Raw genomic sequence first — 15,178 nt, 5'->3', positions numbered from 1 at the left:
AATCATGCAAGAAATTGAGAAGGTAGAAGAATGGGATGTATAAGAAACTGGAGAATGTGAACCTTCAACGATCACTGGAGAAGGAACTCCTGAAGACTGTAGAAAGAATGGACAAAGAAAATAGAGCAATATTTCACAGAAGCAGAAGATGGCATTATAAAAAAGAGAGCACATTCAGCAGCTCCATACAGCAGAGACTTCCAGTTAAGGGCCGTTGGTGACTGACGACATAAGAGTAGAGTAGTTAAGACATTGAGTGTGAGAGTAAAGTTTGAAATGGAAAGTGGATATAGATGACTATAGGGGGAGCTGGTTGTGATCAGGCCACATGTCAGAGACAGTTGGCTTTAAATTAGGGAGAGGTTCTTCTCTATACAGTAAGGATGTGTATGAATCTGGGTGGAGGGACATCCAGGAAAGTCATTCCTGGGGATCTGTTTTCTCAGTAGTACCCTCAGTAATACCTGCTGAGAGTACTGAAGGTCATTTGACAGAAAGGCTATATGATTCAAGTTGTGCAAGTTGAAAAGAATCTTAGAGAAAGGACTAGCCAGAGATTTCCCAGAGCTTTTGGGGGCCTGGGGATAAGATTTTTTTTTTAATCTTGAGTTTTTGTGCTACAACAGTTCTCAATAGCGTGTGCTCTTTAGATGTCTGAGGTCCCAAGGCTCTTTCAGAGTGTCCGTGAAAATAGAATTATTTTCATAAGAACACTAAGGCATTCTTTAGTAAACCCTTTTCTCTGCGCTGCAACCTGTAGTCTTGGTGGAGAAGCAGTGGTGAGCAAGACTGCCAGAACCTCACAGAGGACTAGGCAGTAACAGTGCCATGCCCTCACAGCTAAAAATCAGCGCCAACTGCAGTAAGAACGTCCTTGTTGAAGCACTCACTTTATTAAATCTCACCCTTCATACATGTCTTTCTAATGTTCTCTGTGGCAGAATGGGAAGTACACGTAGAACTTGTCTGCTGCATACTGAATAGAACGTGGTTTTCTCAAGGAAAAGCGCTTGCACAGTTGCTTGAATTATGAGCTGAATTAGCTGCTTTTTTTTTTTTTTTTTTGAAATTGATCCTTAATAGTTTTTAAGAGTAGGGTTCTGGTGCCAGAAAGTTTTTGAGATACACTGTTATGGCACCGTTTGCACAATTAAGTCTTTTTCTCTGGACCTGCTCAGACACTCAGGTTGAGGGTGGAAGTGACAGAGTGCAAACTTAGCCTAAGATCAGAGTTTTGCTAGGTAGATGAGATGGACCCGAAGTGATGCTATGGAGAGCCAGTCAGATGACCCACCCTGGGGTCTGGGCTAGGAGAGGAAGGAAAAAAGGCTGATGGACCAGAGGGTGGGGTTATGTTGCTAAGCACCCACTGACGCTGAGGAGTAAGTGTGAGCTCTGGGAGGGCCCCAGAGAGTCCACAATCATGATCAGCCTTGGAGGGATTTCAGTCTTTTCGGGGAATAAAACCTGTATCCAAGGAAGCATATGCACAGGCAGCGTGATTCATGCCATCCGAGTGGTGCCAGTGGATTGCTGCGTGGTGTAGGAGGAAGGAGGCCACACACTCTGACTATGGGATCAGCACCTGCCAGCTGCTTCCCATTTCTCTCCTTTTCCCCTTCTGTAGCTGTGAATAATGCAGAAATAGCACTTGCAGTAAAAAGAGGCTAGAGATCCAGTTATTTTTCAAGCAATAACAGCAACAACAAAAACCTATCTTCCTTTAAAATTGTTACCTGGAAGATTAAGGGCCTAGGATTTTTTGTTTTGAAGAAACAAACAGATCTGTTTTAGAAATAGTTAAGCTACAAAGCATCTGGATGCTTTGAAGTGCTTTTCTATTTAATGCCAACAAAATTTGGAAGGGGGAAGTATCCCCCAACGATTTAGAAATAATACTGTTAGAATCAGACCTCCGGGACTTTTCCTAACACAGACAGTATCTAATTGGGCAAAAGGCCAAATGACTTTTAATCTTAAGAAAGTTCTTAGGGAAATGTGTATGAGCTCTTTTGGGGGAGACATGGTTCCGGGAGCAGGAAATGAGGTAGGTTTTCTTACCTGTGTTACTGATAAGACTTTGAAACACACTCAGCAAAGGGTGTGTCGCATGTTCATACAGCTGCCAGGTATTCCATGGGACTTGGATTTGAGCCAGAGGTGCCTGAGTTTTTGACTGTCCTGCTACACTGCCCTGACCCTTGAGAGAGCCTCCTCTGAAACCAAGCCCATTTGTGGGCCCAACACTGTGGGTCACAGCTGCAGTAATAAATGCCTTTTCTGCTGCCTAGACAGTGCTTTGGTCAAAGCCCAATGTGTCTGGATTTCTCAGAGCTGCTTCTGCTCTGAAAAGTCCTCTAGCCTGTAAAGCAAAATGGCACTGTTCCCTAATTTCCTAAGGTACACTTGTGTGTATTAAAAAGATTGTCGATACAGGCAAAAATAAATTTGAAAGTGTACTATTTGTAGAAATTCATTATGTGTGCTTTTAAAAAAATTTTTACAGTTTACTTTATGAGCATGAGAAAAGTTCTTTATGTTGAATTTAACATGTAGTTTATGACATTTATTATCTCTTAATTGTCTTGAAGATCAAGATGAGTGGCATGCAACAAGAGAAGTCACAAGTGGGAGTCAGAGCTGAGCATGCAAACTCATGCATGCACACACACACCCCCCCCCCTTTTAGCGACCTCAGGCAGTAAGGTGCCTCCTTAGCCTCCATCTGCACTCTAGGTTACCTTCTGGCACACAAACAGTCACTTCAGAAGGTATACTGGCCTGCTGTTCTCAAGAGTTGAAAACATTTTTTAATGATTAAATGACTCAAATCATTTTCCTTTACTATCCTATTCTTAGGGGGTAGTAGCATATGCTGATTTGCAAATGAATGAGATTGATATCCTAATGAATAGCTGCTTCATTAAGTAGATGCTAGTGTTTTTCTTTTTTTTAATTATTGTTTACTTTAATGTCACTGTGTTCTTTTTTTGGACTTGCAATAGATTTTCAGACTGGTTCCTTGGGATCTTTGGATTTCTTAGGGGCGGCTCATGAGCTAGAACTTATAGAACTGAGGTAGCTTTTTATCTGTCTTGAGGCTCCTCTTAGGACTTAATATGAAGAAAGGACCAGCTACTTAAATTAAAAACCACTGGTCTGAGCATGACTAAATGAAACGAGACATTTTAAAATGAAGTCCCTTTTGCTACCTCTTTAATATCTTTTCTAACCTGTATTGTTTCTCATTGAAACCTAATCCTGATACTAAATACAGGAAGTATTCCATCACATTTCCCTTAACCCTCGTCCCAGCCACAGTTAGCCATGCCCTTTGGCTATCCTCGTGGCTTGAGGTGATGCCTGGACACTAGCCACGGAGTCCAGCAGGGTAAGCTATTCATTAGCCGCCCCTCTGTCTCATCCCTGTTGATCCTACATTCACTTTTTACTTACTGCACTCTCAACATAAGTGTCCAGCTGCTGACTTCTGGCTAGGTTGAGAAAATACCTTTAGTTTTGGGCCTTGGAGAAAGATACCAAGCTGCAGAGTAGACTGGGGTGCCTGTGCTTCACACATGACTCTCAGCCAGGACTTGGAAGGAACAGGCTGAAACCATGTAGGAGGACAAGTAACCATTTTCTTCTATGACCTTGGAGGCCTTCTCTGTATGTTGAAAAATAAATTAACCATTGAAGAAATCACTTTGGAGTTAAGAGAAGTACATAAAACCTTTGCTTTTGACACCTGCAAAGCAGAGTGGTAGGAAAAGTCCAGGTGTAGCAGGCAGACTTGGGTTTGAATTCTGGTCTTCCACTTTCAGTCTTTGGCTGATCACATCACCTTTCTGGATCTGGGTCTGTGATTGTCAGATGGTCACAGTCTCAAGAAGCTGAGACAATGGGCAGTGTATTGGCTCTTCTCCCCAAGGTGATGCTTATTAGTTCCATTATTTTTTGGTCACTTTACTTAAACAGGAAATGGAAAGTATTTCAGTGACTATTCTTTCGGCTTCTCACCACTGCAAAACCTTTCTCTTTGTAGCTCTGGATTTACTGGACAAAATGTTGACTTTCAACCCTCACAAGAGGATTGAAGTGGAACAGGCGCTGGCCCACCCATATCTGGAGCAGTATTATGACCCAAGTGATGAGGTAAGAGCCCATGCTCTTGGCTGCTTTCCAGGGATGTCTGTCAGTCAGCAGCAGGCCCAACCAGGAGGGGCCCAGTTGTCGTACTTAGATTGTCCTCAGAGGTACATGGTGCCATACTTGGTCTTCCCACCAAGCCCACATTGTCCACCTCAAGGACTGGTGGTATCAGCACAGCTTGAAAACCCTCCCCCTCCATCTCCCTAAGCTCCTTGTCTCAGAAAACTTTCTCCAGGCCACCTGCAGTAGGGGTAGGACTAAGGAAATGGATGGATAAAGGGGAGCACAGATAAGGAAGGCCTCCAAGGCTGGAGACCATTATCATGGTCTGGCAGGAAGAGACACCTGAACCAAGGTGCCTACTCTGCGAATGGAGAGGAGGTTGACTGCCTGCTTTGGGAGAGGTGTCGCAGAGTGATGGGGAGAGGTCAGCCCGACAGTTCCCACTTTGGCTTGGTAACTTTACATTTGGTATGCCTCCCTGAAGATGGAGACACAAGAGCCTATTGTGAGAAATGATGAGTCCAGAGGTAGATGTGGCAGGTCTCCAGAGAATTCTGAACATTCAAGTAAAGAGAACAAAGAAAAATGTCATATGAACCAAAGTTGGGATCTTTCTAGTTGAGGCTCATATGTGTAGAAAACAAGCCTTCACACTCTGTTTTAAAAAGAGGGAAAGCCAAGCGGAGTGTATTTAAGGGGAAAATGGAAGAGGAGAAAAACTATAAAAGTTTATAAAGAGGAAGAAGAAATCAAAAAGAGGAAGTATTTATTAATCAGCTTCCTGTTCTACCCTCTATCCCTTCCTCTAGAAACAGTTGAGGTATCTTACAAAGATGCCTACAACATAGTGCACAACAGGGAACTAAGTGAAAGCATAAGGTTTGTGGCCCTTACTAGCCCAGTGAGCTACAGATTTCCAAGGCCTCTGCATCTTATTCACAAGCTAGGATGTTACCCCATACCCAATAGGTGGTTGGGAGAATTAGAAGAAAAGCACAGGTAGGACACCTCATATGATCCCACACAGAGCCATTCTTCAGGAAGGGCTAGCTACTTGTTTTTGTCTTGTGGACACAAATCTGTTTCCCTCTTTCAAGAGACCAAAGCTCAGTGTAAAGTTCGGGATCCATGTTTCCATCTCTTAAAGGCCCAGTATGAGGATGTGGATAAGATCTGGGAGTGTCTGGTAACTACTAGGCATCCAGTGATTGACAGCTGGTATCATCATTACATTCTATAACATTGCATTAGCTGGGGGTACTTTAAAATATAAATAATATTAACTAATTTCATTTTTTGTCTTTGAGAATGTCTGAGGGTTTTTTGACAAATAATTTAAGAATATACTTAAATAGCTTTCTGATTGTTTATAGACTGTGTGCTAAAGAATAAAAACGAAAACTTGCAGGAAAAATACAAGATCACTTTTTGTAGTATTTTTACACAGCTATTAAAATTTTAGAGTTTTCTTTTCCAGTCTTAATATTTCTATATATAAATTTTAAAAATAAAATAAGGTTCCTTCTGTATAACACAAACATGGGCATTTCCCCCATGATATTAATCTTTCTTGCAGCTTCATTTTTAACAGCTTCATAATATTTCTTTTAAAGATACTGTGCTGTATTTAATCAAATGCATTTATTTGAATATCATAGGTTTTAATCGTATAAACATAACCACTACTACCTCTACAAAAACAAGTTTCTGTGATTTCAACTTGTAGTGCTTTAAAACATTGGAAAAATTGTTCTGAAATAAGTTCAGATGAACACTCAAAATGGATTCAGTTGCTCCCAGTTTGTTTATTACGTACTCATAAAAAATGCACCTTCAGGAATGTGGGGCACAAATACATACTTACTCACTTTTTAGTTGACATCTGTCTTGTGTAAATTTCAGATTCTAAGTCATAGTCATTTTATGAATCAGTAAGCAATTGCCTTGACCGTAACAACTATTGTCTACTAAATGTTTTGTTTTCTCTTAAAGCCCATTGCTGAAGCACCGTTCAAGTTTGACATGGAATTGGATGACTTGCCTAAGGAGAAGCTCAAAGAACTCATTTTTGAAGAGACTGCTAGATTCCAGCCAGGATACAGATCTTAAATTTGTCAGGTACCTGGAGCTTTAACCATACAGTAAACAAACCTTAGCGAGGGAGAGAGAATATAAATTAAAGTTATTTGAAAGAAAGAAGGCTTGCACTGGAACTCCATAGAAATGAACAGTGAAGAATTACAACTAAGGCTTGAAGCATTTGCTTGGGAAATGCTTTGGGCAGACCGGCATGGTGGGGCTGGAGATGTCTTTCAGCAGGCAGCGGTTTCTTACACAGAGTAGACAAGTGGCCAAGAGGGTGCTATGCTTGTATTGGAATAGAAGGCTACCTTGGTGGCATTATGGAAAAGCAGATTACTCAGTAGTGCACATTTGGGGGTTTCTTACATGGATCTCTATTCCATTCTCATACCCTGTCTTTTTTATTTTCATGTATTGGGGCCTAGGGGCAGTGGCTTAAGCTGAGCATTGGTCTCTGATTGACCCTATTGGGCAGCATCCAGGCTCAAAAGCAGAAGCTGTTCTGTTTCATACAGTGGACATGTGATCTGTCAGAAGGCCTTAGAAGAGCTGGAGAACAAAAAGGGGGAGGCGGAATCATCTGCATATTGGTAACTGCAGGAAGCTGCCCCAGTCTCAGGCAAAAGGAACAAAAGGGAAAATGGTATTAACCAGGGTCATTGATCACCACACAAGGGAGGGCACTTGCAGCCGTTAGAGCATCACCGTCACTGAGGAGGGGTGAGGAGCCTGTACTGCCACTGACATCGGGGATCTCAAGGGCCTGAAACCACCATCGCTGTCCAGTGCTTCTGAAACACAGGAGCCACCCTCCTCCTGAAAACCCATGTATGACTAGAAGCAGAAATAGGAAGTACAGCAGTGCAGTTGACAGGTCTTCGGCCTTGTCATTGAGAACAGACATGGCCAGCTCAGCCTTAGAGCCAGGCGGAGTAAGAGAGCGGTGCTTTCAGAAGTCTGACACCAAAGCAGGAAGGGTTGGAGGAGAAGCCTGGGTAGGAGACAAGCTCAAAACAAATCTAAAAGCTTCCAGACTAAAGGACTGTGGGTTTGGACTAGGGCTGTATGATGAGAAGCAGTGAATAGAGGAAAGAGGAAATAGAGGAAAGGCAGTCTGAAAGACTCCAGATTTTCTAAACCTAGCAACTAGGGGTCAGAGGGAGTGATGCGGGCACTGTTAGCCCTTGCTTAGCCTGATGTTGACACTGGACACACCCTCAAAGGCAAATCAAAGCAAGTGAAGTGTTGAGGAGGCCTGTGCTTGCAGGATGTTAGGTATGCTCTGATAAATCAGCCCTTGAGAAGAGTCTGAATGAGAAAGAGGGCGCGAGGCCAGCAGGGGGCCGAGGAGGACAGAGTCTAGTGAGAATTGGATTCATTTATCTTTTCACACCTCACAGGCATGATAATCTGTTGAAGTATTCGTTGTGTACAACAGTCTGCACGGTTAGTCGGTGATAGAATGTCAGTGCTCAAGACCCAACCATGTTCATACCTTAGCCTAGGTCCCTGTGGGGCTTCCTTCCTGGTCCCTCTGCTTAGTGTTCACAGTTGGAAGGATTGTCTCCCTCTCCCAAAAACTTGCTCTTCCCTCTTTGTATCTGTACAACATCAGGTTGCATTTGCCCAGTTGGCTGCCACCGGGTTTTGTAAGTAAAGTTTTATCTGGCCCTTTACAGAACAGATTAGTTGACCCTGGCCTAGAAGACTGAGCTGAGCAATGTTTGTTGTTTTTCTTCAGTCCCTTTAATCAGTCATTTTTCTGAAGCTGACTGGCGGCCTCCATTTTTCCTCGTCTTGTTTTAATGCACACATGCTTTGTGCTTACTCTGGGCCAGGCTTATGTTAGACACCCAGGTGAGCAGAACAAACAGAACCTGAATGTAGCCTCAAAAGAGCACACCGTCTGCTAGAAGACAGAGACACACAGACAGAACTGTCAAGCACGTTTTTAGTGTAAAACTAGCGACATATTTATCAGTAGTTGTCATCATTCATTTAATCATCGTTGAGCACTTTTCGTGCCAGGTCAGAGAGAAACGAATAAGACCCAAGCTTTGTTTTCCTGCAGCTTGACAGCTGGACAGAGGAGATAACAAGGAGCTGGGTGTAGTATCACGAGTGCTGTATTAGGGGTGGGTACGGGCCCCAAAGATCGAGGAGGGCCAACATCACAGTGCTGGGAAGGGGCACTCTGGCGAAGGAGGGACATGACAGTGCAGGGAATCAGGCCCGCATGGGAGCCCCAGGAGAGCCAGGCTTGTGAAAAGCCCGAAGCTCAGGCTTGCCAAGGAGCCTTTTTCTCCCTCGAAAGTAGTTTCAAGTCTTGAAGCACTGGGGCAGGTGACTTGGGGCAGTGAGGATGTTGGGAAACCTTAGGTGAGCGGGGCCCATGGGAAAACTGGCCAGGCCACCGGGTGAGAAAAGGGCAGTGCAGTGACCACAGGGAGCGAGACAAAGGTGAGAGTACTCCTGGGGCCGCAGGACATGACTGCTAGCTAAATGACCCCTGAAGTCCGAGTTAGCAGATGGGGGACCAAGGCCTCTCCCAGGGTCATCCCCAATTCCAAGAGTCCAGGACTGAGCGTTGTTACCGTTGGAGAGGGGTGGCAAAGACAGTTGCTCTGTGTTTAATTCACTTCTTCCAGAGGCACAGAAGGCACAGTACATGCTTATAGCCTGATTTTTTTAAGGTGTTTTTTAGAATTTGTTTTTTCTCCTACAGCATCTGGTATTACTAGGTGGTCTCCCTTCCAAGTACTAACCAGGCCCGACCCTGCAGTGTTTTTTAAATGACAGTTTTCAACTATTTTAAAAAGTTGAGAGTTTTACAGTGGACACTCATATTCCCACCACCTAGATTCTAGGATTAACGTTTTACTATCCTTGCTTTCTCATGTTTTTGTCCACCCATTCCTCCGTATACTCATCAGTCCATCTTATTTTTTTCATGCATTTCAAAGCAAGTTGCCAAGATCTCAGCTGACTTATATTTAGTCAGTAGGTTTGGCTGCAGTTCAAAATGGCATACCTCTAGATGAAGGTCGTTTACCATCTCCTGTCACACAGTTGAACCATTACACCCATCCTCCTGCCCGGACTCTTGAGTGGTAGGTGAAAGCCACCCATGTGAAGGTGACATTCTGCTACATTATCATACTAGCAAACATTTCACAGCAGTAAGGGCCTCCAAGAAGATCTATTTTGTTTGCATTTTGGCACACTTGGTTACCCTCCTCTCCATCTTAACCAGGCTTCCCCATCAGAACAGAACATGATTTGAGTGGCAGTGTTTTTCATTTCTCCCAAAGATGATACAAAATTAATAGAGGCCTAGGGGTGAAGTTAATTCATTCCATAAAGTAGATGCCTTAGGCAGTGGTTCCCCAAAGTGTGGTCTAACTGTCCCACCCCCAGCATTCTGTGTTTTAACAAGCCCTCCAGTGGATTCTGATGTTCACGTTTGAAAACTACTAGCCTATGAATGGTTAGAGTAGATTTGACTAAGATTGTAATTTCTCCAAGTAAAATAGAGACAGAATAATGAAGAAAGTTCTTCTTGTACTTTTACAGTGTGACACTCCTGGTAGACCTCTGGAGGTGGCCCATTTGCAAACATCCAGAGAGCCAGGTGAACCCTGTCAGGTGTAGAAAATAAATAAAGGCTATTAGCATGTTACCACCTGCTGCCTTTCAAAGTGCTATCTTGGAGGCCTGGTGGGAAAATCGTCAGGCTACCACTGACCTGGGTAATCAGAATCATCTCCTGCCCTTGGGAACCATATCCTTTCCAGAATCCAGGCCCACCAGCCTCACACTTCCAACTAGCACTTTGTCTTGCCGTTCTCTGTCACCATCAGAGAAAACTTGAGCGTTGATAACAACACGCTTTCTGCTGCCTGTGTAGTTGATTTTGTCCTACTTGATCATCTAGAGAAAAAGAGGCTAAAAATAGGAGGAAGGAGAAGAGTTTTTTGCATATACATGTATTATTTTACAAAGACCCTCAGGCTCTGTTTTTTGATCATTGGAGTGGTAGGGATTGTGTGATTAATAAAAGGCATCTTGGGAACACTGAAGTGAGCCAGCCTGTGAGTGTGTGTGTGCACGTGTGTGTGTCTTCCCTGTGAGTGTTATGATGGAAACATCCTCTGAAAAATGTGAGAAGAGGTGCCTACAAGGTGAAGGCAGAGCCCCGCCCCTCAGAACTGCCTTGCTTTATGTGTGCCCAAGTGGTTCCAAGTGAAATGACCATTTTGTGGGAGTCTTTTTTTTTCTTTTTCACTTTTCTGTTGTTCACGATGTTGCTGTTGATGTTTTAATGTGGTTTATTTTTTTCGCTTTAACATTTTCCTGATGCTGCTGCTGATATTGTTTTAATGTGATTCGTTCTTAACTCATAGGTTTTATTTGTTTATTTTTCAATAGGACAAGGGCTCAGAGGACTGGACGTGCTCAGACATCTGTGTTCTTCTTCCCAGTTCTTGACCCTGGTCCTGTCTCCAGCCCGTCTTGGCTTATCCACACTGACTCCTTTGAGCCGTTCGGAGGGGCGGTTTCTGGTAGTTGTGGCTTTTATGCTTTCAAAGAATTCCTTCAGTCCAGAGAACTGTTCCTGGCACCCTTGTGTGTGTCACCCACTGGTGACCTGTGGCAGTATGTACTTTCAGTGCACCTACTGCTTACCGTTGCTTTAGTCACTAATCGCTTTCTGGTTTGAAAGATGCAGTGGTTCCTCCCTCTCCTGAATCCTTTCTTACATGATGCCCCGCTGACCCATGCAGTCATACCAGAGATAGTGCTTTCCAAATTGGCTCTCGTCACTGGCATCTCACTTAATGATAAGGGAAGGCTACTACCTAGGGCACTTTAAGTCAGTGACAGCCCCTTATTTGCACTTCACCTTTTCACCATAACTGTTTCCCCAGAGCAGGAACTCGTGGAAACACCTGCAATGATGTTGCAGCCTACAGCAAGTGCTCCCATCCTGGGAATCTTTGGGGGGCACTTGTCAATGTCTTTTCTGATATCATGTTAGTCATTAACATATTTAAGGTATGTGCTATTTGCCCAGCTTTTAGAAAACTCAATCATTTTTCTAAATAAAAGAAAGATGTACTGCACTCAGTAGATTTACTATGGCTACTTGTACCATTTATAGAGATATAACACTTGCCAAAATGTGTTATATGCAGTACTGAGTATTTGCAAGACTTATGCAAAAAGCTTTAAAGTGGCAGCTTCACTCGGGATTTTGTGAGAGATATACAGAGGTCACAGCAGGGTGCTGAGGTTAAGTATCTGGAGAAGTAGCCAGCAGGCTGCCTGATGTCACGGGGCAGAGCTCTAGCCACCAGGGTACGTATACCCCGAGCTACTTCACATGGTGTGCCACATTTAGTGTAACCACATTCAATGCCTGAGGATTTAACAGAGAGGATAAACACTGCGTCTTTAAATGAGAAAGTGTACAACTTTTTCCTCCTACAGCATGTCAGCATCTCAAGTTCATTTTTCAACCTACAATATAACAGTTTGTAATAAAGCCTTCATGAGCTCATGACATGCAGCACTGTTCTGTCGTCAAGTACTCTCAGACGTTTCTCATACTGCTGAGCTGAGACCATCAGAAAAAGCTAGCACTAAGTCATGTTTGGAGCGCTATCCCATATTTCCCTGATCTCTTTAAGTATTCGTTCCTGCCACTGTGCACTGTGGCGTTGACTCGGTGTTCTGTCCCAGTGCAGTGCCTCCTCTTGACTCCCCCACTGCTCTCTGTGGTGAGAAATTTGCCTTGTTCAATAATTACTGTATCCTCGCATGACTGTTAACAGCTTTCTGTGCAGAGATGACTGTCCAAGTGCCACATGCCTATGATTGAAACGAAAAATCTATTGTTACCTCTGAGTTTTGTTCCATAGAAAATGCTATCCAGCAGATCACTTAGGAAAAATTCTATTTTTAGCTTTTCATTTCTCAGCTGTCTTTTTTTTTTCGTTTGATTTTTGACAGCAATGGAGAATGGGTTATATAAAGACTGCCTGCTAATATGAACAGAAATGCACTTGTAATTCATGGAAATAAATGTACATCTTCTATCTTCATATTCATGTAAGATTCAGTGTTGATTTCCTCTGGATCAGCATGTCCGAATGGACAGCCAGGTTCAGTTTGTGCTTAGAACAGAAATGCTTACAGGCCTCAGCTTCCCACCCGGGCACCACACCAGCACGGTGGTTTACATAAAATGATTTAGAAAGCATTTCCATAGGGCCTTTTTTACCCTCTGCACAGCAGAGAAATCAATTCTGACATGTTCCTTTATTCAAATCATAGGTTTAAAATATTATGTCAAACTCTGATGGAGCCCAGACATCTCAGGTTGGATTCTCTGGTTCTTTCTGAAAGAGGGCCTGCCTGTGTGCCCCAGAGCTGCTGCTGGGCGCAGCTCAGTGCTGAGAAGGGCTGTCCCGCATCACCTGGCCCAGGGTGCTGATGTCCACACCTCATGGGGTAAAGAAGGATGGCTGACTCTTCCTCAGTAATTGGAACCACATCTATCTAGATTCTTGCCCTAAAATACATGATCTTCACCTCCGTTCCCAGAGCGGCCATGTCAAGGTCCACATAGCATTGGCAGGATACAGGTTTGACTGTTACTTGATACATTGATAAGTCAGTTTTCATTTTAAAAGGAGCATTGACAGATTTATTGCTCATTTCTTTGTACTTTTTAAATGGAATGTTAGTATTATTATGAGGTTAATTTGCAGTCCTCTGAATAGAAAGCCATAGCCTTGGTTACTAATCCCTGGGGACTGTGGGCTCTTTCCCATCCTCTGTGATGGTACCATGGAGTCAGATTGGCATGAAACCACTAACTGCATTCTAGAATCACTGTAGCCATAAGTTGTGTGCTTTTTATTAATCATGCCAAACTTGGTTTAACAAGTCAGAGAATTGTCATAACCAAGGTACCTGTGAAAAGGACTGGCTATTATGTGTTATCGGCTTATCATTTGGATCTTCTCACATCTCTCAAAATGTACAGATTAGGTCATAAATTCATGGTGGTGGTACCAAATGCCACCATTATTAGTACACTCACATAAGCTTTCAGACTAATGGCTTTTTTGGTGTCTAAAATGTAAGCAAAAAATTCTTGTTGGAAACATTCCAAGCCTTTCATTTAGTGTGAAACAAAATACCTAACAAGCCGGTGGGATGGATTTCGGAGAACTCATGATGACTGTGCTGACACAAGTCTTCAAAGCTGATAGAGACACACAGACCGTTTTGATGCATGGGTTGAAGAATATCACTGTATTTGTGTGCAGTACCCAGTGAGTGGTGTGTTCACAGTGATCCCTTCTGCTGCAGGCATAGGTGATGGGTGTGGAGGTACCTGTAGTTTTCAGGAGCCACACGTGGCTTGTCAGTGGTTGTCTCTAAGAGTCAGACAGGTATACTGCCCATGCCGCGTGCCACATAATATTCAGACCATTCAGAGGAGACTGTTTTACCTTATTTGCTTATATGTTAATACGGTTTTTAAATTGGTAACTTTTATATAGTATGGTAACAGTATGTTAATACACACATACATATGCACACATGCTTTGGGTCCTTCCATAATACTTTTATATTTGTAAATCAATGTTTTGGAGCAATCCCAAGTTTAAGAGAAATATTTTTGTAAATGTAGTGGTTTTGAAAATCTGAGCAATCCTTTTGCTTATACATTTTTAAAGCATTTGTGCTTTAAAATTGTTATGCTGGTATTTGAAATATGATACTCCCATAGTACAGATGAGAAGCATGTTAACAGTAAAGTAACTGTAACCCAGATTGACAGAATGGATCAGAAAGGACTGGGAATCTAGAGGGAATTCTCTAGGGTTGCACCAGTTTTACCTAAAGCTTGTTGCCTTTTTTTGTGCTGTTTATCTGTGTAGAGCACTCAAGAAAGTTCTGAAATTGCTTTGTATCTGCTTTGTACTGTTGGTGCCTTCTTGGTATTGTACCCCAAAACTCCGCATAGATTATTTAGTATAATGGTAAGTTAAAAAAAAGTTAAAGAAAGATTTTATTAAGAATCTGAATGTTTATTCATTATATTGTTACAATTTAACATTTATTTGTGGTATCTGTGATTTGGTTAATCTGTATAAAAATTGTAAGTAGAAAGGTTTATATTTCATCTTAATTCTTTTGATGTTGTAAACGTACTTTTTAAAAGATGGATTATTTGAATGTTTATGGCACCTGACTTGTAAAAAAGAAAAACTACAAAAAAATTAGAATCATTAAATTGTGTCCCTGTGTTACCAAAATAACATAGTACTGTGCATGTAGTTTAATTGGAATTTCATATGTGAAAATATGAACTCGTCTAGTCCATTATTGGAATGTTGCCCAAATAAGTGTGTTTTCCTAATTTGACTTTGCTTATAGTAGTTAATGTTAGAACCATAAGCTGGTGCTCTGGAGTTGATTGGGATTTTGGTGCTCCATCGGGTTTTCGAGATTATTCTTCAGACCTTTGGCTGTAAAGGGGGAAGAAGGCAGCGCCGGGAACCCTAACACAGTCAGTACCCGTGTGCATCTCTTCTCACCTTCCTGAACGTCAGCACCTCTGCCACCAGGGTAGGTGTCATTGGCAGCCTTTTGTCAGACCAAGTCGTGAATGTATTAGGGACTCTTGGACATTTGATTCTTGTCAATACTGGGCACCATGTAGAGACATATTTACAAGACAAAGAAAGTATTGGAAATGTTTCTTGTGTGGTGATACAGAAAGAGCTTGGGGCCCATCAAACAGGGTTCGAAGCCTGCCCTCTGCTGATAACCACAGCAGGCTCTGGGCTGCTCGCTGTGCTGCCTTGCTCTTCAGACCCTCAGCTGTGAAGTGGAACTGCTGCCCTCCCTCGCATGCGGTAAA

The 15,178-nt window shown here is 42.7% G+C and overlaps 1 protein-coding gene across 2 annotated transcripts in view; it reads left to right on the top strand.

The window, feature by feature from the left end:
• Window positions 1-14,573, top strand: part of MAPK1 (mitogen-activated protein kinase 1) — an 82,772-nt gene extending 68,199 nt beyond the window's left edge. For both annotated transcript variants that reach the window (XM_039868444.1, XM_039868443.1), the window contains 3 exons: window positions 4,046-4,155; window positions 6,148-6,273; window positions 10,666-14,573. In XM_039868444.1, the coding sequence (XP_039724378.1) occupies window positions 4,046-4,155; window positions 6,148-6,264 (227 nt within the window). In that variant the 3' untranslated portion in view covers window positions 6,265-6,273; window positions 10,666-14,573. The remainder of the gene's footprint in view (window positions 1-4,045; window positions 4,156-6,147; window positions 6,274-10,665) is intronic.
• Window positions 14,574-15,178: the final 605 nt, after the last annotated feature.

This window comes from Pteropus medius, unplaced genomic scaffold (assembly GCF_902729225.1).
Source record: "Pteropus medius unplaced genomic scaffold, Ma_sr-lr_union100, whole genome shotgun sequence".
In the NCBI taxonomy this organism is placed as follows: domain Eukaryota; kingdom Metazoa; phylum Chordata; class Mammalia; order Chiroptera; family Pteropodidae; genus Pteropus; species Pteropus medius.
The sequence above is the reverse complement of the archived record's forward strand: the minus strand, read 5'-3'. Positions and strand labels throughout refer to the sequence as shown.